The sequence below is a fragment of the Geotrypetes seraphini genome, chromosome 7 (assembly GCF_902459505.1).
Source record: "Geotrypetes seraphini chromosome 7, aGeoSer1.1, whole genome shotgun sequence".
NCBI lineage: Eukaryota > Metazoa > Chordata > Amphibia > Gymnophiona > Dermophiidae > Geotrypetes > Geotrypetes seraphini.
The window spans coordinates 1108992-1135819 of record NC_047090.1 but is presented as its reverse complement, the minus strand read 5'-3'; the positions used below and the strand labels follow the sequence as shown (position 1 = coordinate 1135819).

At 43.3% G+C, this 26828-nt stretch overlaps 1 protein-coding gene across 2 annotated transcripts in view; it reads right to left on the bottom strand.

Annotated features, from left to right (window-relative positions):
- LOC117364318 (sodium-coupled monocarboxylate transporter 1-like) overlaps nt 1-26828 on the bottom strand; it is a 63516-nt gene that overhangs the window by 18071 nt on the left and 18617 nt on the right. For both annotated transcript variants that reach the window (XR_004540211.1, XM_033953407.1), the window contains exons 4-12: nt 24037-24104; nt 21640-21794; nt 19983-20123; nt 18399-18528; nt 14070-14158; nt 13753-13865; nt 12749-12816; nt 7070-7156; nt 914-1131 (exon numbers count right to left, since the gene is read on the bottom strand). Coding sequence is in view for 1 of the 2 variants with exons in the window: in XM_033953407.1 (XP_033809298.1) it covers nt 914-1131; nt 7070-7156; nt 12749-12816; nt 13753-13865; nt 14070-14158; nt 18399-18528; nt 19983-20123; nt 21640-21794; nt 24037-24104 (1069 nt within the window). In the remaining variant the exon portion in view is untranslated. The remainder of the gene's footprint in view (nt 1-913; nt 1132-7069; nt 7157-12748; nt 12817-13752; nt 13866-14069; nt 14159-18398; nt 18529-19982; nt 20124-21639; nt 21795-24036; nt 24105-26828) is intronic.

Below are 26828 nucleotides of genomic sequence, written 5' to 3'. Positions count from 1 at the left end.
CAAGCGCTAGTCACAAACTAAAATCAACCAAGTTTCCTGATGCACCTAAACATAGCTTCGTAGGAAGCAATTCCTACAGCTTAAGCCTTAGGTTTTTGCTATGAGAGCAACATTTTTCCTCAGATTTCCTTATAAATGTTTGGTTAATTATGGAAACAACATTTCTTATTGGATAAACCTGTTCTTCCAGGAACTGTTTCCTAGATTTTTCTTTTTCTAGTTGGGAGATTCCACTCAGTTTGTATATTTAGATTTGCCTGTTTCATCTGGGTGAGTTTTGTGATAAGTCCCATGATGTGGACTGTATAATAGATACAGTGGTACTTCGGAATCCGAACTTAATCTGTTCCAGAACCCCGTATGAGTTCCAAGACAATTTTTCCCATTGAAAATAATAGAAACACAAACTCAGCAAGATCGGGCACCCCCCTAAGCAGAGACAGCAAGATCAGGCCCCCGCCGGCATAGGCAGCAAATTCTGGGGCAAAAATTAATTTAAAAAAAAGTTTAGATTCCACGTTATTCGAGTTTTGGGGTGTTCGGATCCTGAGGTACCACTGATTTTCTTTTTCTTTTGATTGTCCTGTAAACTTTTCTCTCTCATTTTCCTGTATATCAGTATATATGATAAATGAAGGAATAAGAATAATAATTAAAAAATAAAAAATCAATCACTTCTTTTTTCACAGAGGTGGGAAACCACCTTGTACCCACAGCAAGGCGATAAATCAAGTCCATGACCCTTTACCCCTTTTCCAGAACCGTACTGAGCTGGGAATTGTGCCCTGTGTGGCACTCCCCCTGGTGTTCCCACCCTGCCCACTGCGCCACAACCAAGAAGAGGAGACAATGGGCAGGAAGCTATTTCAGTGCCCACTCTCTTTCATCCTGTGTGGCTCTCCTTTCTCCATACCTTCCATTGCTCTCGGTCTGTATCAAGGTCGTCATTGGAACATCCGCTGCAGTTGTCAAGTTGCTTGAGTTGCTTATATCATAGGGGTGGCTCATATTGCACCCTGCAGTTGAGAGATTTAAGGGCAAGCTTCTCTCAGGAAGAGGAGGGTAAAGCTGAGCCCCAATCCCAACCCAGAGTGAAATGGTAAATCCAGCGATGAGACCCACAATTGCACCCTGCAAAAATGGAGTCAAACATTTTTTTTAAAAAAAAACTTTTATTCCTTTTGAGAGGATTAACATTTCACAGAGCACAGTACCTGTATATTCAATAGCACAGTTTAACAGCTCACATCTCTTAGGATAGTGCCAGTGGCGTGGGAAGAGTCGCCCCTTCCCCACCCCCCACCCCTGCTGCACAGGTGCCCCCTTCCTTTTTTAACTTTTTCTGCGTGAGCAGTGTGCCCACGCCAATGCCTGCTCGCCCTCTGACGTCACTTCCTAAGACGCGGGTCCTGGAAGTAACGTTAGAGAAAGCAACGATGCCGACGCAAGCAGCAACCTCGTGCCAGGGAAGCAAAAAAGGTGCGTGGGGAGACAAAGGGCGCGCGGGCGCGGTAAGGAGAGGAGGAGGGGTGCTGTGCTTTTAGAAAGACCACGCCCGGAGCGGACGATACATAGTTAAAACCGCGCAGACAAAGCCGGGCCGACAATCGCGCACAGGACATCAGCGTGCTGGATTTAAACTCAATTTGAAAGCGCTCTGAGGGGGGTTGTGTGGGAGGGAACTACCGCAGTTAACTTTGTAGTGCTGCGCTGTCGTTGGGGGGGGTTGTGGGGGGAACTCCCCATTATAGAGGAAACAGGCATTTTCCCTATTTTTTAGGGGAAAAGTTCAGTTTCCTCTATAATGTTGGGGGGGGAGTCCCCCCCTCACCTCCAACAGCAGCACCAACACTACTAAGTTAAGTGGGGGGGGGGGGGATTCCCTATACACACACCCTTGGAGCACTTTCAAATTGAGTTTAAATCTGGCGCACTGATGTCCTACGCGCGATTGTCGGGCCGGCTTTGTCTCACGCGGTTTTGATGCGTCACTGGGGCGGACCACCCCCCAGCACCCCTTTACAACACCACTGTACATTGCTACAACTAATCCCATATAAATTTGATTTACTCAGAATGGTCAATATGCACAGTAGTAAAGAGGATAATTCACATGATTAAGAGACCACCAGAAAGCCTGTGCACACATGGATTAGAAACATGGCGATGTGAAAAAAAAAAAAATCCTTTGTGTCATGTTATAAAATCTGAGAAATGACATTGATTATGCACAAGAAATATGTCCCTTCACTGAAATTTTTCTTTTTTTATTATTATTATTCTGTTGTTATTTATTTTATTATTATTTCTTTATTCAATTTTAAATTGAAATATAACATATTCACGCATTAGGTAATAGAAATCAGTTAGCCATAGTTAGATATAGAAAATCTTCATGCAATACAAAATTCAAATGGCTACAATTCCCCTATAAGCCCACAATATTGGGGAGAGAGATTTCAGATAAGGAGATCGGTCATAAGGAAAACTACAAAATACAAAAAAATGAAAAAGGTGTCTCAAACTACTTGTCTCATTATTTTCATACTAATATCCATTTTCTTCCCTCGTATCCTTAATCTGAACTTGGACCTTAGGTTTATTTTCAAGAAAAGGCCTTCAGTTGTTTGGGCTCGTAGAAAAGATATCTATTAGAGTCAAGAAGAATTAAGCGTTTGCATGGGAAACGCAAAAAGAAATGTACCCCCAAGGCCAATACCTGGGGGCGCAGAAGCAAAAATTGCTTCCTTTTCTCCTGTGTATCTACACAGACATCAGGAAAAACCCACACAAAGGCACACAACGCAAGAAAATGTTTGACAACCTTCTAGCAACACAAGCAGCAAAACTCAACCATTCCATCTCCAATCTTATGACAATATCAGACAACTTCAAAACATTCAGAAAAGAAATCAAAACCCTGCTTTTCAAAAAATTCATCCAAATATCTTAACTCCTCCTCTTTTACCTCCAGAAGATTCACCTACCTTCAGATAACCTTCCCCCAAATTACCCACCTTAACACCTTCCAATTAAACAAATACCATAAATAGATTGTAACCTACCCTCTCTAACTGCATTCCATATGTATTTTTCATACAATTCTTCACTGTCAGTTTAATTTCCATCCTATAAGTTCACATAGAATTTTTCTTTTTTCAACCATCTTTATTTTCTCTTCTTTATTAATTTCCAGGTACTTTAGTTAGATTGTGAGCCTTCGGGACAGTAAGGGAATTTTTTAAGTACCTTCTTACTTCTCATTTATAATCTTAATGTATATTTTCTTCAAACCGCTTAGAACCTAAAGGATGTAGCGGTATATAAGAAATAAATTACATTACATTTCCCACCCACAAACAACTTCACTGCAGTTTTTCACGTCATCCTTAGAGGATAAATGGCCATCAGATTTCACTTCATTTTGGGCCCTTAATATTAACCCCCTTACTACAGTTTTGCTCTGAAGAGATATTAAAATCAATAGTGTGGTAAAAGTGAGCAGCATCCCCCCTCCCCCGCCCTCTTCCCTGTGCCACGGGCGCACACCTTTCCCTATCCCCATACCCATAGATGCGGGTCCTGGAAGTGACATCAGAGAGAGCGCCGATGCCGATGCGGGCAACGACCTCATGCCGGGGAAGTAGAAAAAGGTACAGGGAAGGCGAGAGGCACGCAAGCACAGCAAGGAGGGAGCAGGGGAGGAAGACCGTGTCCGGGGTGGACTGCCCCCCTCCTCACACACACCCTCGTACTCCCCTTACTACGCCACTGATTAAAAGTCATAATTAACACACATTAGAGCAGTGGTCTCAAACTCAAACCCTTTGCAGGGCCACATTTTGGCTTTGTAGGTACTTGGAGGGCTGCAGGAAAAATAGTTACTGTCTTATTAAAGAAATGACAATTTTGCATAAGGTAAAACTCTTTTATAGTTTATAAATCTTTACCCCCCCCCCCTAAGTTCTGCATGTTCCCCCTTCTTTGCAGTGTCCTCCAGCTTCCCCCCTGGCCTCCCAGTCTTAGTTTCAACTAATTACCGCAGCCTACAGAGAGGATCACCGGTGCTGTAGCGTTCCTTGCAGGCAGCCTCCACAGCACGCTCCTTTTGCCGTGGTCCCGCCCCTCCTCTGACATCAGGGGCAGGATCACAGCAGAGGAAACATACTGCTGAGGATGACGGCTGCCTGAAAGTATCGCTACAGCCCCGGCAATCCTTTCACTATGGGCTTGCACATGGGCAGAGTGAGGCAGTGCAAGCTATTTCCTTTGAAGTGAAATAGGAAATGGTGACATTTTCTATATCATTACATCTTATGCTCTCCTGAAACTATAGAAAACCTCTCAAATTTCAGGATTTTCTAGTGTCATTAATGGTATGGGCACACTTTTTTCCAAATAGTCTGCGCATTTGTACATGATATGCATGTACAAATATAATGCACAAGTGCATGCTATTGGGAATGAGTGTGCCATCTTTGCAAAGAATGCACACTCCTTGCAAAATCTGCAGTCTTTTCCAAAAGTGTGCACACGTGTGAACTGATGTGCATGTGTGAATAGCGTGCACAATTGTATGCTTGCAAGAACCAGTGTGCCCTCGTTGCTAAGAATGTGCTCTTTTTGCAAATAGTGCACACTCTTTTGGAAATCTATGTGGTCTTTTGAAAGAATGCACTCTCTTTCAGAAGGGAACACACTTTTTCCAAGAGCGCGTACTGTTTCCAAAAGGCTACATACTCTTAACAATATTGCTCCCATAACGATAAAAAAGGGAGGAAATCATGAACAAAATGATAATTTCCAAAATTGCTTCTTAAAGGTTTGAGGCTGTACGCCCCTAGTGCAAACAAGAACATGAGTGGATTATAGAATACTGAAATTTGTGTGATTTTGCAAAATGTAGGCACAGTCATTTGTGTCAGCTGTAGGTTACAGCTTTATTTACTTAACTAGTCTTTAAGTCCGTTACATTAACGGGTGCTAGAATAGATGTGTCTGTCTGTCTGTCTATTTCTTTATCTCTCTCTCTCCTTGGCCGCTGTCTGTATCCTTCTGTCTCCCCCCCCCCTCTTGAGCAAAGCTGTCTGCCCCCAGGACACACCTCCCCCCCAAAGCAGGCCCCTTTCCCTCTCCCTAACTGTCTCTCCATGGCCCTCTTCTGTCTCCCCCCCCCTGAGCAAAGCTGTCTGTCCCCAGCACACCTCCTCCCAAAGCAGCCCCCTTTCCCTCTCCCTATCTCTCCATGGCCCCTTCTGTCTCCCCCCAGCACACCCCTCCCCCCAAAGCTGCCCCCTTTCCCTGTCCCCCTGGCTCCCGGTATTGATTCCTTTCTTACCCTCCCAACATCCAGGCGTCTTCTGGCCTGCTCCTCTTCACCAAAGCAGCCTGCGATCGTGGTGGCCAGCTTTAGCGAACCTCACAAACTGTTCTCCAACTCGGTAGCACGTTCCCTCTGATGCGATCCCGTGCGTCAGAGGGAGCGTGCTACTGAAGCTGGAGAGCAGCCTGCGAGGTTCTTTAAAGCCGGCCACGATCGCAGGCTGCTCTGAAGAGGAGGATCAGCGGCGGCAGCGGCGAGTGAGGGCGGGAGGTGACACGGTGATTCCTTCTTCTGCACGGAGGTGGAGAGCGGCTTGCGAGGTTCGCTACAGCGGCTGGCGAACCTCAGCAGGCCGCTTTGAAGAAGAGCGGGAGGGAGGAGTCGCTGGTGTCTTCTGCACAGTCACGCATAGGCGCCGTGAGGACTGGCACAGAAGCACACCTCATGGCACCACCGCTCACAAATTTTCAAGAGCGCATGCGCCTTGACACACATAAAAGGGGGGTAATGAAAATAATTTATACATAATATGTTATAATATATTATACAACATACAATGTATGAATATAAGTAATAGAAGGGTAGGGGGAGGGAGAGGGAGAAAATTATACTTTAGAATATAATGTATTAGATATAAAAGTGATATTGTATATTTATCAATTGTATTTTAATATATTGTACACTTTATGTAAAATTTGAAAATAAAAAATAATACAAAAAAAAAAGAGCGCATGCGCCTCTAGCATTTTATTATTATTGATATACCACCATGTCACTTTACAGAGAATTTCAGTGGCTTGCAACATTAAAATAAATAAAATTACTGTCTAAACATTCCAAAAATTCCCCACAATATCTCCTTGAGATATGTCAGAGATATTTTCTGGAAATCTTAAATGTGCCTGAACAATCAATATGTCCCTTTGTAAAGGTGTATTGTCTTCCATTAATTAAGAAAAACCAGGAACAACTGAATGAAGACCAACGTTATCAGGAGAAGCCCCTTGATGTTTCCAATTTTTTGGAAACTTCTGAAGAAGCACTTGTAAAACCAGCAACACTACTGGCAACAGTGGCGCTTACTCCTGATAAAGAATGGATACCGAGGATATTCTTTAAAAATTAATCTAAATAAGTTTTTGAACAGATATTTCACGATGTCTCCAATGAAACCCAAAAAAGAAGGCGTCAATTTTTGCTGATGAGACCTGCAGTAACCTCAGTTGGAGGAGTCTTTTTCTTGCTGTATCTGTGCAAGTGCATAATTAGATATAAATCTTTTCAATATGTCTTCTAATGATCCATCCCAGTTGACAGGATTTTTGTCTCTAAAACGTCTTGATAAAGAAGAAATTAGAACAACCTCTAATGTTTATATTAACTCTCTACTCAGCACGGCTGCATTTTTGTCCTAAGCATTTTAGTTCTTTTATGTTTAAATTACTCAAATTGACTCTTGGATCAGTTTAATTGAGGACTTGAGATTGATTGAGTATTGTTCATTATTTTCCTTTTCTTATTGGTGTAAATCCTGATTTGAATTATCTTTAATTCTACATATCTCATCAAACTTTCTCTTCAAGATGATTTAACGCTTGGAATTGTATTTTTGAAAAATTGAAATAAAGAGTTTAAAATAAGTAAAGTTGCCTCCAACAGGGTTTTTAGAGCAAAAAAGGTTCCATTGTACTTACATTTTCCAAAATGCATAGATATCTTACAGGGAAAGCAGAAAAGTTTACTTACTATTGAATTTGCACAAGGGAAAAGAATTCCTAAAGAAAATAATCCCAACAGGGGGCCTCCCACCATGCCGAAAATAGAGAGAGCGGCCTATGGAAAGAAGAAACCAAGACAAATTAGGAAACTCTTCTCTTCATTATTCCAAATGTTTAAGTAAATGAGCATCTTTAAGTGTAAGGCAGATTCGGCTTTAATTTGAGAAGAGGGCGTGAAACGTTATGCCTGGTAAGAAAACCAGAGTCCGTGTTCATCACTGTCATTTTGTCAAACGTGATCACGGTTGGTTTTCAGCTGTACAGCACAAGAGATCCATACAGTACAAGTCCCAAAATCTGAATGCCAGAAATCCAGACCAACTGAGAACCTGGACCCAGACCTGGACCCGGAGACAGAGAGGGTGATGCTGGAGCTTGTACAGTAAACACAAAACCGTGCTAGCATTTTTTATCGCTGGTCATGGCGGTAAGAGCTCCAGTGCTCATCCTATCGCATCGGAGCTATTACCGCCATGGCTAGTGCTAAAAAACGCTAGCGTGGTTTTGTAAATGTTACAAACAAGAAAAAATGAACATTCAGAAACAAATTTTATAGTAAAATACCTATGTTTTCTCTGACTCTCCTAATATGTTCTAATTCAGCGAGACATAATATTTTAGGTTTTTTGTATATGTTCCGGTAAATCTACAAAAACGAGGAGAACCCAAATTTCCACAGGAAAAGAAGAACAAGTCCAAACAAACAAAACAGTGGAAACACAATGTTCTCTTTGGAAATCATTTATTCAAAAAAATCTCCTTGTTAAAAGCAGTAATGATGTTACAGACTAAATCCACATATATCATAAAAGGACCCGACATGGGCCGTGTTTCAGCTAAACAAGCCTTCCTCGGGGGATCCAATTTTGGAAAAAAGCCTTGGAATCAAAAGACAATTGTATTCGCAAAATGTAAACGCTGGGTGCAAGTCTACAGTGCTGTGAACAGTAAATATACCCATTTTTATAAATGAAGCATTCTGTATTTTAATGAATAAATCAACAAAATTAGCTAGTTAATATTTATTCCTTAACTTTGAATTTTAAAAGTACTGCCTGGGAATCTGAAAATCTGGACTAACCCTATCCCCCGGCGTAGTCCATATTTTCAGACTCATACCGCCGCCACACTCCAAGCATAGCGACCGTGGCTTGAGGTATTCGTAAGTGCGTGGATGTCGCCATGATGATGTCACGCACATGCGTGATGTCATCACGTCAATGTCCGCACATGCATGAAGGCCCTCCAGATGGAGGTGGGGTGGGGTGTGTCAGCAGAGAAGGATGGATTGAAGGGGAGGCATTGGCGCTGGCTGATTGCCTGCAGGACGTGCCTCTCGCCGCCGCCTCTCCTCCCCCCCAGTGTGTCGCAGCACATCTGAAATCTCAGGAAGCACACAGTTTGTGATACTGCTGTACACTGTCCAATACACCCTTATTTTTAGTCAAATATCCTAGATTCCATCCTATACAATAACCTTGAATTATGAGACAATAATATGGAAGTTCTTAGCAGTTCAGGAGCCCATCCCATCTGAAGTGGCTGGCTTCTGATCAACTCAACTATCCATAAACCTTTGATTGGCAAAAGAGCACCAGGCCTTTGCCAGAGAGTGAAAATGGCTGGAGAAGGCACTAGAAAAATGACTTTTTCATTAGGGATAGTAGGTCATCAAATTACTCAATACAAAAAGCTCATCTAAAGCCCACCTACTGTTAACGATTTAATTCAGTTCATAACACAAACCACCTATTTAAGCAAACCAGAGGGTAGGAAAAGCCTCCGCAAATATACGGGAGTCATATAGAAAAAATAGTCAGATCCTTCAGAACTCCCTCTTTCAGTCATTGTCATAAAAACTTCCCATCTGGTGCTAATATTCCTTCATTCTTTTACCAAAAAAAATCTTAGTTTCAAAAAACATATGCAATGAAAAATCCAATTGCAGCTTACAATTTGATAAAGGCAAAATTTAGAAAGTCCTCCACAATATCACAGACAAATCATAGGTTTCCCCGTTTAAAACAGCTCAGGAGATCATTCCAACGCTGTCAGCGTTTCACGGCCTTAACCACAACTGCGTCAGGGAAATTGCAATTTTTCCCAAAAGGATCCACCCTGAGTGTTTAAAGAATGTCTGAAGAATTGTAGCTGTTGCTAACCCTTCGGAGGGATCGTTTTGGAAGGTACTGTGAAGGACTTTCTAAATGTTGCCTAGTAGAAGGAAGTGGAAGGAGTGGCCTAGTGCACCCTGAGGTTGTGGGGTCAAATCCTGCTCTGCTCCTTTTGACCCTAGGCAAGTGGCTCAATCCCCCCATTGCCCCAGGGGCAGAGAGGGGGAAATGCTTGAGTAACCGATTGTACACCGCTTAGATAACCTTGATAGGCAATAATAAAAATACCTTAAATAAAATAAAGAAGTACCGTATGCTCTGATTGGATTTTTCAAAGACGTGTTTTTGAAAATAAGACTGTTTGTGAGAAAGACTCTAAGAAGTGATTTGAGGAGCCTGAAGTAAATATTGTAGGAAGTAAGATAACATATCAAAATAAAAGAATAAAGGGATATTAGCACCAGATGGGAGGTTTTTATTTTTATTTTTTTAAATATCTTTATTCATTTTAAAGCTAACAATAAGTGCAACATATTATACAAACATTTTACACTTTAAACAGCACTTAAATTCTATCCAATTATATTTCATAACAAATACATTGCAATCAACAATAAAATAAATTCAAGGTATTTCCCCACCCTGGACGTGTATAATCAAAGGGCAAAATCAATAATCAGTCCTTACAGAATTTTGTCAATGGTTCCCAAACCTCCTTAAATTTCCCATAATGTCCCAGTTGTATGGCAATCATACGTTCCAGTTTAAAAAAGCGTGGCATAAAAATTCCCACCAGAAATGATAATTTAATCGATCCCAGTTTTTCAAAATAAGTTGTAAAGAGAAGTTGGTTGTTATGGGAAGTTATTGGGCTTTTAGCCCTCATTAACGTGCCAAATAGCACAGTATCGTATGTCGATGCCACCGGATGGATTGCCAAAAGTTAAGGATCAAGGGACAGTGCCAGCTTCTATTTGACCTAGAACTATCTACTTTTTGTAATCTAACAGGGGTCCAAAAACTTCTATGTAACAAAAAAAAACCCAAGTTTGTCTAATAGATGCTGACGCCGTACATCTCATCCTCCAAGTCCAAATTCGTGAGCATTGAGACGCAGAAATCTGCTGCTTTGTTTCAGTGCTCCAAATAGATCTAAGACCTAGTTTTTGGTTTCTTATTCATATACTAAATCTCAGAATTAGGAGCTAGTATATAAATTGCTTGTGTTAAATATCAATACTTTCAAAATCTTTCCACAAGACTATTTGTTCTAAAGAAACTTAAATAAATATATAACATATTGTAACATTTATAAGTGCCATTAGTTTATTGAAGTTGGATTTCTAAAGTGTTTTTTTACAGCATTTTGAATACACTTTTCTGCCAAGCTTCTGCCCTCACACGCAACTGCATTTACAACAGATAAGTTATAGTTTTCATTTTTAAAGAAATATAACAACTGTAATAGCAATCCTATATAATAAAATGCTAGCCGCACATGCGCACTAAACTGCGTGCTTCCATTTTCCCTGATCCGTGAGATGTAGGTCCGTGGCCTTGCAGGAGTGCGCATGCGCGAGTCCCCTGCCTTACTTTCCAGCACCTACCACCCGCCGCCAGCGCTGGACTTCCTGCTCTCTGTGTCGGCTCCTCTCACCAGCCGCACCAGCGTCTGAGAAGGCTTCCGACGCTGGCGGGATCGAGAGGAGCCTGGGAAGGGAAGCCCAAAACACTCCAGCCGCGAAGGGATGCCGTGGTCCCGACTCAAAACCAGCTGATTCCAGCAGCGTGTGCAGCACTCTACACACGCTGCTTTGGGGCCTTTTACTGCCCTGATTTGCTCTGCCGCGTCTCTGATGATGTCATCAGGGACGTGCCAGAGTAAATCAAGGCAGTAAAAGGCCCCGAAGCAGCGTGTGTAGAGTGCTGTACACACTGCTGGAATCGGCAGATGGTCAGACCGCAGGAAGGGAAGGGTGGGGGCGGCAAGGGACTAAGGGAGCAGTCAAGACCGAGGGATGGGAAAGGGGGGGTAAGGGAAACGCTGCTGCTGTACAGGGAAGTGGTGTGGGGTGGGAGGGAATGCTGGTGCTGCTGTGGCTGCTGCACAGGGAAGGTGGGAATCTAAATGCTGCTGTACAGGGAAGTAGTGGCGGGGAGGGAATGCTACTGCACAGAGACATGGAGGGGGAGGGAATGCTGTTGTGGCTGCTGCACAGGGAAGTGTGGGGGGGAGAGAGACAGATGGATAGAAAGAAAGCCAGACAGCGAGAGGAAGGCAGACAGAAAGAAAAGAAGAAAGGCACGGGGCAGAGAGAGACACAGAAAGACAGACAGACAGACAGACATATATTCTAGCACCCGTTAATGTAACGGGCTAAAATACTAGTGGTTTTTATAAATGCAAAAGTTTGTTACATGTTTCGTTATTAGGAGGGCAGGTAGAGGGACTCTCAGAGTGCGATGATGGTCCCTCTATGCAACCATATGTGACACTGTTTGGTTGGTGACTGAGCACTTATAAATGTTACAATATGTTATATATTTATTTAAGTTTCTTTAGAACAAATAGTCTTCTGGAAAGATTTTGAAAGTATTCTTATTCATATCACCAGATATTAATTTATACCACTGGGCAGCCTGGTGGACTAGGAAATCCGTTTGGAAGCACAGGACCGGCAAGCTATACTGTTTTTTTTAGATTGGGAGGTTTTTATGCCAGTGACTGAAAGAGAAAGTTCTGAAGGATCTATTTTTCTATATGACTCCCCAGTGGCAAAGTGAGGGTAAGAGATGCCAAGGGCAGTGGCACCCCTCCCCCGCCCTCTTCTCCCCCTCCCCACCCCCCGCATGCGCACGCCCCTTCTCGTTCCACATACCTTTTTAACTTCTCTGATGCGAGCAGCATGCCTGCGTCGGCGTCGGCTCGCCCTTTGACATCACTTCCTAGGCGCAGGACGCAGAAATGACATCAGAGAGAGCGCCGATGCAGGCATCAATGTCACTCATGCTGAAGAAGTAAAAAAAGGTACGGGGGAAGGCAAGGGGCGCGCAAGTGGCAGGGGGCGGAGAGGAAGGGGGCTGCCGGCACCCTTAGCAAGATGCAACTGCCCCGGACCGCCCCCCTCTTGCTTCACTACTGTGACGTCTGTATATTTGCTGAGGCTTTTCCTACCCTCTGGTTTGCTTAAATAGGTGGTTTGTGCTATGAACTGAGTTAAATCGTTAACAGTAGGTGAGCTCTAAATGAGCTTTTTGTATTGAATAGAAAAACAACCCCACTTTAGGTCTACCAAGAAACCATCATATAAGTGATGCCCCCCCCTAAGTCGTTCACGACTTGATACTTGTCTACAGGAGACTACTTTTACCTTGTACCCATCAACTCAAATGTAATTAGACGATAAACAATAGAAGGATCAGAAGAACTCCATTGGCCTTTCTCACTTACTATAATATTCTGAAAATCTGAGGAAAATGCACTGAGATGCCTCGTAATGACATAGGGATAAACTCAGCATAATACCACCTACCTGTAATAAGGCTCCCATTAAAGATGCCAAGGCAGCCATGGCAATGCACACGACACCATATAACAGACCTAGATAAATGTGACAAGAGATCATTACGAGTGTCTAATCTTCCTGTTCTTGTGTCACCAGTGGGATCGGATGACAGAATATTAACACAGCCCCCACCCCGTGCTACAGGTTCTCAATGTTAGTCTTCATTTACAATCTGTCTGAAGACCTGAAATACACTTGAGTGCTTTGACTATCTTGTGTCATGGCTAGAGAATGACATGGGGACAAATTATTCCCCGTCCCCGCAGGAACTCAAGTTCCCCATCCCGCCCCCATGAGCTTTGTCGCTGTCCCTGCTCCATTCCTGCAAGTTCCTGGAGGAAAAGTCCATAGTCTGTTATTGAGAAAGACATGGGGGAAGCCACTGCTTGCCCTATATTGGCAACATGGAATATTGCTACACCTTGGATTTTGGCCATGTACTAGTGACCTGGATTGGCCACTGTTAGAACAGGCTTGATGGACCATTGGTCTGACCAGTAAGGTTATTCTTATGTTCTTAAAAGCACAAGCCTCGAACACATGATTTTAAAATGTTTGAGCCTTGTGTAGATGAGGATGGAGCTTTCAGGACTGAGGCAAGGACAGGAAAATGGCCTTCTGTGTCTACCAGTGTTTAATCATGAACAAGTGGAACCGGTATAGAGTGCCAGATTCAGCTCTAACTCTGGCCACCTTGTTGGGCAGGCTGGATGGACCATGCAGGTCTTTATCTGCTGATATTTACTATGTAAAACTCAAGTGAATAGGTGTCTACAGGGGCTGGAGGTTGTCTACCCTAGTCTGGCTCTTGGCCATCACAACAGTTGCTTCAGGATTACTATCAGTGTCCAGGGCACCCTTGTCAGCTTGTCTCTTTCCTTGCTGATTCTGTGTAATATACAGTTTGCTCCTATTAAAATCATTAGTATATACTCCAAGTAGATATAAAGCAAAACTAATTTCAGACTTACTCATCCCTTTGGAAATCCAAGACAGCTTCTGTTCACTGAGAGATCTGAAGTAGGGCTTGATGAGATCCTCAACTGTTACAGCAGCTAAAGCGTTTATACTGGAGGACACAGTGCTACAGGAGACCAAAGTAAACGTCATTTTGATGTCCACTGGAAGCATGTCTGAATATGTAGTACAGTGCAAACTCATTTTATGAATGACCATATTCTAAATATGCATCAGACAAGCAGGAAAAAGGCAAGGTACTAGATGTGTGGGGATATGTCTGATCTATAGTTCAAGCAACCTAAGAAAGAGCTCACTCTTCTAAATGTACCTCAAAGTCCCACTGTAGGCACAAGCCACAAAGAGTCCTGGAAGTCCTGGGTAGTCTCGTAAAATGTCCAATGCAAGATAAGGCATGAGCTGAAAAAGTCAAACATTCATAAAATCTTAACAAAAGCATTCCAATTATACTACTGCATACAGCGTTAACAATCCTTGGTATCAAAAGACAGCAATGCTATCATCTTACAGTATAAATGACTGTTTAGCTCAATTGACTAAACACTTCCCCCAATGCAGAGAGAAATCTGGGGCTGTACAAACAATAGAATGAAGATCTATGCATGTATGTCTAGGGAGCAATTTGTAATTCTATAACAGGGAGCCTACAATCAGATGCCCTAGAGCAGTGTTCTTCAACCGCCGGTCCATGGTGCAATCGATGCGGCGTTATCTTCGAGCCAGCTCCCTCTTCCTAACTGATTCAGTGCACAAAGACACGGGCAGTGGCTCCTATGGGCAATCCTGCGCCTGAACTGGAAGCCTTCTCTCTGACGTTGCAACGTCAGAGGGAAGGCTTCCAGATGAGGCACGGAACGTGCAAGGTGCAATTAGTACTATTATGGGGGCGGGGTCTGGGGTGGAGATTGGGTAGAGATGGGCGGGGTCTGGCCCACGACTTAGCCCAGTGTTCTTCAACCGCCGATCCACGGACCGATGCCGGTCCACAGAATAAATTTTTTATTTCTGCCGGTCCATGGGTGTAAAAAGGTTGAAAAACATGGCCCTAGAGGGCATTGTTTCCTCTGCTGAGCGGGAGTCTTCCACCAGCATGCCTGCCACTGGGGGGTGCTGTTTCACATTTTCAATAGTGAGGGACAGGAAAGCTGTTCAGGACTCCAGCAAGTCTGCCTGTCCCTAGCGATTGAAAACACAATATTGACACAACATGTTTCAATGCTGGTAAGTTTCTTTGTGGTGTCTCTTGATGTGGCTGCAGCCTTTGACATGATTAATCATGTGCTATTGCTTGATTGGTTGAAGTCATTTGGGATCACAGGTACTGTGTTATCTTGATTTCACTCATTTTTGAGCAATCGCTCTTTTCAAATTTTCAATGTGATACTAAATTGAAATGGCTGGATAAGGATTCGGGAATCCCACAAGGGTTGTCCCTTTCTGTGTTACTACGGTTGTAGTCTGATAATCTACAATTTTTTTTTCCAATTGCTGTCATTGATGACATTCAATGAAGTTGCATGGAAATACCTTTAAAACAAATAGGAGGAAATATTTTTTCACTCAAAGAATAGTTAAGTTCTGGACTTCAGGTTGCTAGAGGATGTAGTAACAGTGGTTAATACACCTAGGTTTAAAAAAGGTTTGGCAAGTTCCTGGATGAAAAGTCCATAGTCTGCTATTGAGACAGACATGAGGGAAGCCACTGCATGAAATGTTGCTGCTATTTGGGTTTCTGCCAGGTACTTGTGACCTGGATTGGCCACTGTAGAAATAGAAAACTGGGCAAGATGGACCTTCGGTCTGTCCCAGTATAGCAATTCTTATGTTATACTAGCTGATTACCCTGCGTTGCCCGGATATTTATTTATCCCAAAATGTCCAACCCCCTACATGTCCCACCCCACTATGTCCCACATGTCCCACCCCCCACATGTCCCATATGCCCCACCCCCATGTCCCAACCCCCTACCCTCCACATGTCCCAAAGGAATGTCCCTCTCTATGGGGCTGAACTTAGACTTAAACGGCATCGGGAGTGTCGGTATTCATCTCTGCGAGCCCGAAAACTATGGGTTGGACATTAATATCTGTCGCTTTTGATAATTTTAACATATCACCTCCTTCCCACCCCCACAGTATTTTACCCCATCCCACCTGCACAATATTTTTCCCCAGATAGTAAGTCATATGTGTACCAAGTTTGGTTGAAATCTCTCCATGCGTTTCAGAGTTATGCTGAGTATTCATCTGTGAGCCCGAAAACACTATGGGGTAGATACTAAAATCTGTCATTTTCAATCATTTTTACATATCCCCCCCTTCCCACCCCCACAGTGATTGTCCTCAGATAGTAAGTAATGTGTATGTCAAGTTTGGTTGAAATCTGTCCATGCATTGAAGAGTTATGCTGGAACATACATACATACACACACACACATATATTCAAATTATAATGTGAAATATTTGACAAAATGAATACAATACAACTAACGCAAAACTTGATTATAAACAACATTTTTAGTTTCACCTCCAGGAGCAAGAACATATAAATTCTTGGGTGAACCCACCCTTGAGCAAGCAACATAGAGTTGTGGGCCGAGAGACCCCCAGAACATATCATCCCAGGTAGTGAGGGATCTGCATACCAAGTTTCGTTCAAATCGGTCAAGCCGTTGTTGATTTACTGTGAGAATGGCAGCTGTTTACATTTTTTCCATTGATATGAATGGGTGAAATCTGATTTTCTGTTTGTAGCTCCGCCCACATGTGCAGGTGGGCCGCGAGACCCCCAGAACATATCACCCCAGGTAGTGAGGGATCTGCATACCAAGTTTCGTTCAAATCGGTCAAGCCATTTTTGCGTGATCGCAGCACATACACACACACACACACATACATACCTCCGATTTTATATATATAGATTCTTATGTGAGCCACGTATAGGATAATCAAGTCATTGTAACATCACTGATGAGTTTAGCTCTTAGGCATTGGTGGAATAAGTCATTATGACATCACAATGGAATGTTGCCACTATTTGGGTTTCTGCCAGGTACTTGGGACCTGGGTTGGCCACTGTTGGAAACAGAGGATACTGGGCTTGATGGGCCTTCGGTCTGTCCCAGTGTGGCAATTCTTATGTGAGCCAAGAATAGGACAATCAAGTCATTGTGACATCACTGATGAGTTTAGCTCTTAGGCATTGGTGGAATGAGTCATTATGACATCACAATGGAATGTTGCTACTCTTTGGGTTTCTGCCAGGTACTTGGGACCTGGGTTGGCCACTGTTGGAAACAGAGGATACTGGGCTTGATGGGCCTTCGGTCTGTCCCAGTGTGGCAATTCTTATGTGAGCCAAGAATAGGACAATCAAGTCATTGTGACATCACTGATGAGTTTAGCTCTTAGGCATTGGTGGAGTGAGTCATTATGACATCACAATGGAATGTTGCTACTCTTTGGGTTTCTGCCAGGTACTTGGGACCTGGGTTGGCCACTGTTGGAAACAGAGGATACTGGGCTTGATGGGCCTTCGGTCTGTCCCAGTGTGGCAATTCTTATGTGAGCCAAGAATAGGACAATCAAGTCATTGTGACATCACTGATGAGTTTAGCTCTTAGGCATTGGTGGAATGAGTCATTATGACATCACAATGGAATGTTGCTACTCTTTGGGTTTCTGCCAGGTACTTGGGACCTGGGTTGGCCACTGTTGGAAACAGAGGATACTGGGCTTGATGGGCCTTCGGTCTGTCCCAGTGTGGCAATTCTTATGTGAGCCAAGAATAGGACAATCAAGTCATTGTGACATCACTGATGAGTTTAGCTCTTAGGCATTGGTGGAATGAGTCATTATGACATCACAATGGAATGTTGCTACGATTTGGGTTTCTGCCAGGTACTTGGGACCTGGGTTGGAAACAGAGGATACTGGGCTTGATGGGCCTTCGGTCTGTCCCAGTGTGGCAATTCTTATGTGAGCCAAGAATAGGACAATCAAGTCATTGTGACATCACTGATGAGTTTAGCTCTTAGGCATTGGTGGAATGAGTCATTATGACATCACAATGGAATGTTGTTACGATTTGGGTTTCTGCCAGGTACTTGGGACCTGGGTTGGCCACTGTTGGAAACAGAGGATACTGGGCTTGATGGGCCTTCGGTCTGTCCCAGTAGGGCAAATCTTATGTTCTTATGATCTTGGGAAAGTTATTTAACTCTCCAATGGATCAGGGATGAACTTTTCTAGGACAGGGAAATACCTAATGCAACTTACCTTCGGCTATCATTGAGAAAAGTGTGAGCTAAATCCAATTTAATAAAAATACATGCCCAGATTTCTTAAATCCACCATTTCCATGTAGAAGTGCTGCCATTGTCATGTTAAATAGCCACATACACACCTATACAGAGCTATTTAAATGTGCAACTTCACTAATAATGCTGCTCTTTCTGAAAAATATATTTTTCTACAGTTTTTTCTACATTCCTCTTGAACTTGTCCCCACCTATATGAGTTTGTTTGTTTTTTTACTGTAGGTGGAGTTATGTCTATGCTAGAAAAACCTCTACATAAGGATTTTTTAAATGTATTTTCTGATCTAGACAAAGTTATCTTCAGGGTTGTGCTAACACACCTGGTCTGGAGCAGAAACATAGTTAGCCGTCCAAGGATCACACTCTTTGTATATTGAGTACAAGGCAAGTCCACTAAGCACAGCACAGGCAAGAATGGCCCAAAGTCCTACAAGGTTCACATAAAGAGACCTAAAAACACAAGACTGAATTATTATTCATATATCTGCACATAAAAGGTGAAAGATTAAACACAAAATCTTATACCAGGTACAAATGCTCACACCTAGACTGTTAAAAAACACACGTGCAAATTATAGTATTATATCATTTAGATGGGTAACTGTGTCAATCCCTCCCCTTCACCCCCAGCGCCTCATCCCATGCTTAATCCAGACTCAAATCATGTATATGGTCACATTCAAACTACAAGGGAATGCATGTAGGTGCTATTTTACAGAAACCCTGCTAAGCTAACTGCTTTCACCACAATCTCTGGCAATGAATTCCAGAGTTTAATTGCATGTTGATTGAAGAAATATTTTCTTCAGATTGTTGCATGCTCCCTAGTCCTAGTTTTTTTTGGTATGGGAAAACAAGTGATTCATGTCTACCCGTTCCGCTTCACTCATTATTACATGTGTTTTGGCAGTGGCATAGCTACAGGTGGGCCTAGGCCTACCCATTTTGGGCTCAGGCTCATCCAAAATTGTGGTACCCTTAATAAAGCTGGCAGGGATCTCCAAGCTAAAAACAACAACAAAGGTGACCAATGGTGTTCAGTCTCGACACAATCGTGTTTTGGCCCACAAGGGGCCTGCCTCAGGAGTCTTGTAGGTTCTTCAAGCTAGCAGTTCAACCACATATGCAGGTTTTATAGAGAGTAGTAATTTCCATGATGAGTAAAAGATTATTGTGATTCTGTCTAGCCTTGAATGTATAAGAAATGTGCAGGCCTGAAGGTACAGTAGGTATTTTCTCTACACGGAGAGTCCAGAATCTTAAAAAAAAAATTCAACAGCTGAAGCTAATAAGTAGTAGACTTAAAACAAACCATAGAAAATATTTCTTCACACATGTAAACTCTGGAATTTGTTGCCGAAGAATGTGGTGAAATCAGTTAGCTTAGCGGGGTTTAAAAAAGGTTTGGATAATTTCCTAAAAGAGAAATCCATAGGCCATTATTGAGATGGCTTGGGGAAATCCACTACTTATTCCTATGCTAAGCAGCATAAAATCTGTTTTACTACTTGGGACCTAGCTGGGTACTTGGGACCTGGGTTGGTTGCTGTTGGAAACAGGATACTGGGCTTCAGCCTATCCCAGTATAGAAAATCTTATGTACTTTTTGAAGGAATGAATTTTGGGGTTGTTTTTTTAATGGCATAACAGATCCCATAAAGGAATAAAAATGATGTTTTTCCTGTAAGCTTACTTGGTCCTTCATTTATTTTTGTGCAATCCTGGACAGGGCATGAGTAACGGCCCATCACACCAGCAATAAAAGAATGTTTTGTTTTTCTACAAACGCTACCTGCAGGGATTTCCTATCAATCCAGCTTAGTAAGATCCTTGTTCCTTAAATACTGGAGTGTCTCCCAACATTTGGAATTCATACAGATGGTTGAAATGCACAACAAACTCACATTTTTGCTTGGAACCTGGTTTTGCAAGCAATATATCGTTGGACTTGAGATTGATTGACTCCGTAGATGCCAGTCCAGGTAAACGTCCCGCCGATGACAATTGTCCAAAAGCTGTGTCGTTGCAAGGGGTTCGGATTGAAGCTAAGCAAGGAGGCAAGACAGATTTATGAGCTGTGGAAATGATAGCTGAGTACTTGTTCCAAAAATAAATCAGGGTGAACGAGCAGGCTTTCAATTGAAGAGGAAATGGAATAGAAATGTTATCTGTTCAATCCAAAATGGGGACAATTTTGAAACTGCCTCAGACTTTGACCTTTGTACCCATGGACATGCAAGTTAGTGCAATTTTCAACAGGAAAATTTCTATGCAGCTGACTTTCGAAGATGTGGAACGAGGAAGCAGTGCAAGTCCCAAAAGTAACATAGTAAATGGAGGCAGATCGAGACCTGAATGGTCCATCCAGTCTGCCCACCTTTCTCTTTAAATGACTGTTTTCATTTAAATGATCCTTTTTCCTAGCTATTTCTGGGCCAGAAACCCAAAGCTCTGCCTGGTACTGTGCTTAGGATCCATCTACTGAAGTCTCCGTCACCAGCTCATCTAAACCATCCCAGCTGTTGAATAATAATAATAATTTATTTTTCTATACCGCCATACCCAGGGAGTTCTAGGCGGTTCACATCAAATAGATACAGTGCGATTGAAAAAAGAGGAACATAACAAGGCAATCGAAGGGTCAAACTAGTTTACATTAACAATTTAGGTGAAGGAAGGGCGAATACAGAGCACATACAGTATGTACTGTAAGAGAATACAATTGAATTGATGAGAAGGGGGAACAAAGCATATTATATGAGAGGGGGAGCAGGGATCTTGGAAGGGGGGAGGAGGGGGATAAAGTAAAGTAAGGTGGGAAGTGTTGAGGGGGGGGAGGGGAGAGCTAAGGATTTGATCTGTTGCAAAGAAGAGTGTTTGATCTGTTTTCTAATGTGGAGAAGGCGGAAGTGGGGAGCATTAAGGATTTGGTCCATTGAAAAGTAGAGTTTTGAGCTTTTTTCTAAAGTGGAGGTATGAAGAGGCGTCAGGTATAATTTGGGCGAGCCATGAATTTAGTTTGGCCTCTTGAAAAGAGAAGGTTCGTTCGAGGAATCTTTTAAGATGACATGATTTCAGTGAGGGAAAAGCGAACATAGTTATTCTGCGGGAGCTCTTATTATTATAGTTCAGGTTGAAGTGGGGGTAAAGATAGTCTGGTGACATACCAGATACGGTTTTGTAGCAGATGCAAGAGAACTTAACTAGGACTCTGGATTCGAACGGCAGCCAGTGCAACTTGTGGTAGAAGGGGGATATGTGTTCCCATTTCTTCAGGCCAAAGATAAGCCCTCCCCAACCAAATGTCCATATATGCCCCCCAGACTGCACCTGCCTTATTGCATTCTAACACTACATGTAGAACTTTCCAAATGAAACCTCTGCATGTACTTTCCATTTTCAACCCTAATCCCTAAACCCATTTTTGGGTTTGCCTCTTTTACCCAGCAATAGACGGGTTTCCATGCAGAAAATTACCCTCAGAATATACTGTAAAATTGTCTACAAGCAAGATTTTTGGTCAATCCCTGAACCACCTTGAAAAATTCCTAAGAAACTTACTCCCAGAAATTCAGTCTTCCTCCGTAGTAGGAATCGTTTAAGATAGTTTCAATTCCACCTTGAACTACCACTGCTCGTATAATTACGGAAGAAAAGCCAGCAACCATGATTCCAACTTGGAAGACATCGGTCCAGACAACAGCTTTTAGGCCTCCCTGTGGGAAACAAAAAGGGGATATGTAGCCCCATAAACATATCCAAAATTTTGTATATTCTAAAAGGATAATTCTATAACTTGGCACCTAATGGTAGACGCCAAGGCCCAGGTGGCTAGATTGGTACGCCTAGCCCAGGCGTGGGGAACCTTCTCATGTTGGAAGGCTGCATTAATTTAGCTGTAATCAAATAGGGCTGCGTTCAAGAAACTTCAATTAGATATACTTAAAAATGTACATTATTATGCAAAAATCTACCTACTAGGTACTTAATAATTTTTTTTTTTTTTAAAAAGGAAACTATTTATTAATTTTCAAATTAACTAACCTTTTAATGACTTTTTTGTGTCTGCTTTTTGTTGGAAAGAACGGGAATATTTGGTTGCGGCATGGAGGTCCGCAGTTTCAGTTGATCCTCTAGATCAGTGGTCTCAAGCTCAAACCCTTTGCGGGGCTACATTTTGGATTTGTAGGTATTGGAGGGCCTCAGAAAAAAATAGTTAATGTCTTATTAAAGAAATGACAGTTTTGCATGAGGTAAAACTCTTTATAGTTTATAAATCTTTCCTTTTAAGCTAAGTCTTGGTAATAATATTGTAATTTATAGCAAAAGAGACATATGATCACAAAACTGTTTTATTTTACTTTTGTGATTATGATAAACATACTGAGGGCCTCAAAATAGTACCTGGCGGGTCGCAAGTGGCCCTCTGGGCCGCAAGTTTGAGACCACTGCTCTAGATGGATCCTCATGTCTATGGATGCAGGAGAAAGCAGGCTTCTTCGCCCTAGATGGTTGACCTACCAATGTGCAATAGAAAGTCATTTGTGACCTTAATTTCATCTTGATTTGGGTTAGGTAGGAGCATCGGAAGCAGCGCGGGCCATTCAGCATGGCTCCCCTTGCTAGAAACTGCTATCGCAGTTTCATAAAAGAAGGCCTTAATTTTTTATCTTGCAAATAAATATTCAAGTTGTTTTGATTTGACCTGATATCACACAGAAATGCAGCACTCCTATAGAAATCTTCTTTCAATAATTCACATTGCTGATTCTATACTTCATAAAATTTAACTATCTGTTCTCGTAGAGAAAACATTTTGGCTAACAACTGTCCCTGCAATAGAATGATACAGCAAATCCACACTGACTATGGTAGGAGGAACAAGAAAGAAGGGACATGAGGATGCTGGTGGAGGGAGTGGAAGAGTCAAGGAGATTTCAGGCTTCAAGGGTGGGGAGGGGAGAAAGAGGAAGCAGATTCTGAGCAGGAAGGTTGAAGGGAGAGAGAAGTTGGGAATGGTGACACCATTCAGGAGAGGCAGAAGGAGAGGGAATTGGCTGAGAAATGAATAAGCAGAAGATAGTGATTACAGTGGGTAAAAATATGGTAATGGGAAGTAGACTGAAGATGGAAGGGAATAGAAGAGTGGGTGGGAGAAGAAGATGGAAATGTGATAGGTAGCTGAAAAGTGAAGAGAAGGGAGAAAGAGGGTGCAATTTGAATGGACTTAAGTAGAAAAGATGGAAAGAGTTAAATGGAAAGCTTAACATGTCAGAGGCAGTTGTAGTGAGGGAATGAAACAAGATAGGAGAGAGAAGAAAAGACCAATGGACAGCAGTTGCTTGAAGAAGAATTTGCAGAAGACAGGAAAGCAAAAAAGAGAAACTGGAACCAACTTTACAGAAAAATAAATCTCCAAACAAAGGTAAAACAAAGCACTTTATTTTGAATTTATTAACTGAAATATGTTAGCTTAGATAAATATGTATAACAGATGTCTTTGTATTATGTTCAATAAAAAAGGAAGTGCATTTCTATTTTTATTTCTCCAGTGTTGAAGTACTTGCTGAATTTAACATTTTGGTGTTCCCAGTTCAATTTTTCTCTACTTATTTTTGTTTCTAATTTGTGACTCCTTGTTCTGTATTTGGTTAGGGTCTGGCAGCATGACAGTATTGGATGGTTTGGGGAGCTTGGAGGAAAGGGAATAAGGAGGGCCTTCATTTATTTTCTACTGTGGGCACCAGCATGTCCAACACTGATTCTTGTTGTAGCTGATGGGGACCAGCCAAGGATCTCCTCCAAAGGTGGCCGAAACTCCTTTCTACCAAGCATGGCAACTGCTGGCATCATCCCCAAGCCACTGAGGTGCCAGCATCTGTGGCTCAGGGACACTCCTACTGTCTGCCTATAGATGCAGGAGAAAGCAGGCTTCTTTGCCCTATATGGTTGACTTACCAATGTGCAATAGAAAGTGCAGACCACTCCAGTAGCAACCACAGCACCCCAGAGGTCAAAGCCTGTGACTGGAAACAAAAGGGAAATTTTAAAAAAAGATTATACATGCACATCAAAATTCAAAAGCACTTAACTGAATAGCAGCACCTGCTATCTGGATAAGTCCTGCTGACCAGGACATTCAGAATAGAGAGTTGCACAGGGACAGAAATTCCACCCGTCCCCACCCGTCCCCGCCAAAGTCCCACCCGTCCCCACCCGTCCCCGTGAGGACTCCCACCCGTCCCCGCGAGGAATCCCTCCGTCCCCACCCGTCCCCACGAGGAATCCCCTACGTCCCCGCGAGGAATCCCCTACATCCCCACCCGTCCCTATAAACTACAGAAATAGTTATTTCATTTAATTACGCTACTGAATTACTAAAGGCTCTGGTAGAAACCCATTTAAAAATAAGCAAAAAGACTTTATTAATTTGGAAATATTAATTGGGAAGAATACATACTTTGTAAACGGGTTTCTACCAGAGCCTCTAATGTTTATAAATTTTTATCAACACAACTAATATACTACTTTATCCTTAAGCAAAAAAAAAAAGAATTTTTTTCCTACCTTTGTTGCCTGGTTTCTGCTTTCTTCATGTTCTCATTCAATTCCTTCCATCCACTGCCTCTCTTCCCTCTGTGTCTTCCATTTGCTCTATTACTGTGCCTCTCCCATTCTCCCCCCTCTCAAATTGGTCTGGCACCCATCTTTTTCCCTCCGCTCCCCCCATAGTCTGGCACCTCTGTCTTCTTCCCTGCCAGCGTCTTCTCCCCATTCCCTCTTCCCCATTTCCTTTCAGTGTCCTTCTCCCCCACCATCTTCCCCATGTCCTGTCAGGCAGCATCCTTCTCCCCCCTCTGCCTTCCCCATGTCCTTTCAGCATCCTTCTCCCCCTCTGTCTTCCCCATGTCCTTTCAGCGGCCTTCTCCCCCCCCTGTTTTCCCCATGTCCTTTCAACGGCCTTCTCCACCCCTGTTTTCCCCATGTCCTTTCAGTGGCATTCTCCACCCCTTTGTCTTCCCTAGTGCTTTCAGGGTCCTTCTCCCCCCCTCTGTCTTCTCCATGTGCTTTCAGCATCCTTCCCCCCCCTCCTCCCGTTTACCCCATGTCCTTTCAGCGTTCTTCTCCACCCCTTTGTCTTCCCCAGTACTTTCAGCGGCCTTCTCCCCCCTTAAGCGTCTTTTCTTCTCCACTCCACCTTTCCTCCCTCCCTTTGTGGCGCTTTCGCACCCGACCGACAACAGAACAGGCCCGGTCGGACAAATCTCCCTGTCCTGTAGCCGCAAATCTAAATTACCTTCTTACAGCAGCTGGAGTAGTGAAACTGCTGTAAGAGGTAATTTAGATTCGCGGCTACAGGGCAGGGAGATTTGTCGGCCGGGCCTGTTGTCGGTCGATCGGGGGACCTGACCGGCTGTGCACATTCTCCGGGGCGGACCGCCCCCTCCCCCCTCTTTCGTACGCCATTGCCTTCTCCCTACCTGCCCTGCCGCACACAGCCGACAGGAAGTCTTCCTGATGTCAGTGCTGACGTCGGAGGAAGGGAGGGCTTTGCTTAAGCCCTCCCTCCGACGTCAGCGCTGACATTGGGAAGATTTCCGTTCGGCTGTGTGCTGCGACAGGGCAGGTAAGGAGAAGGAGACTACCCTCGCGGCTCGAGTGCACTGCGATCCAACCCCGCAGGAACCCCGCGACCCTCGGAGGCGTCCCCACGGGATCCCCGCGAACCTAGGGGGCGTGCTCACGGGATCCACGTGACCCAAAGGGGGAACTCGCGGGATCCCCGCGAGTCCCGCGGGATTCCCGTCATCCCCGTTCCCGTGCAGCTCTCTAATTCAGAAGCTCCATCCAGATAGGCCCGAATTCTGTAAATAGTGCCATTATTGGTGGCCGCTTTAAAAATGACTGCTGATCACATGTCAATCCCATAATATTAGAGAAACTGGGCCTCTTTTCCCTCGAACAGAGAAGATTGAGAGGGGACATGATCGAAACATTCAAGGTACTGAAGGGAATAGACTAAGTAGATAAGGACAGGTTGTTCACCCTCTCCAAGGTAGAGAGAACGAGAGGGCACTCTCTAAAATTGAAAGGGGATAGATTCTGTACAAACGTAAGGAAGTTCTTCTTCACCCAGAGAGTGATAGAAAACTGGAATGCTCTTCCGGATTCTGTCATAGGGAAAACACCCTCCAGGGATTCAAGACAAAGTTAGACAAGTTCCTGCTGAACCAGAACGTATGCAGATACAGCTAGTCTCAGTTAGGGCGCTAGTCTTTGACCAGAGGGCCACCGCGTGAGCGGACTGCTAGGCACTAGGGACCACTGGTCTGACCCAGCAGCGGCAATTCTTATGTTCTTATGTAATGAGAGTCGTTTTACAGAATCGCGGCTATGTGAAAAGTAGGCACTGGAAATGTAGGCCAGGGTTTTAAAGGCCAACATTTCTGGCACCTACCTTTCACAAGAATCATGTCTATGAGGCAACGTATGATGCCTAATGCCACTTCTGGCGTTAACCACGCCTATAGTGGCATTAAGCATCATAAGGTATCTCTGTAGATGGGATAATGGCGGCCTTTTTAGAGGCACCCTTCGGCACCTCCATTTTTTAAATAGCATTTTAATTAGTCATAAATCTGCACAGCCAATTAATGTGCCAATTAGACCCAATTAAGTTAGGCCAAGAGCAGTTCCTGGCCAGTGGATACAGGGCAGATGCTGGCCACGTCCCTAACAGTTATTGCACA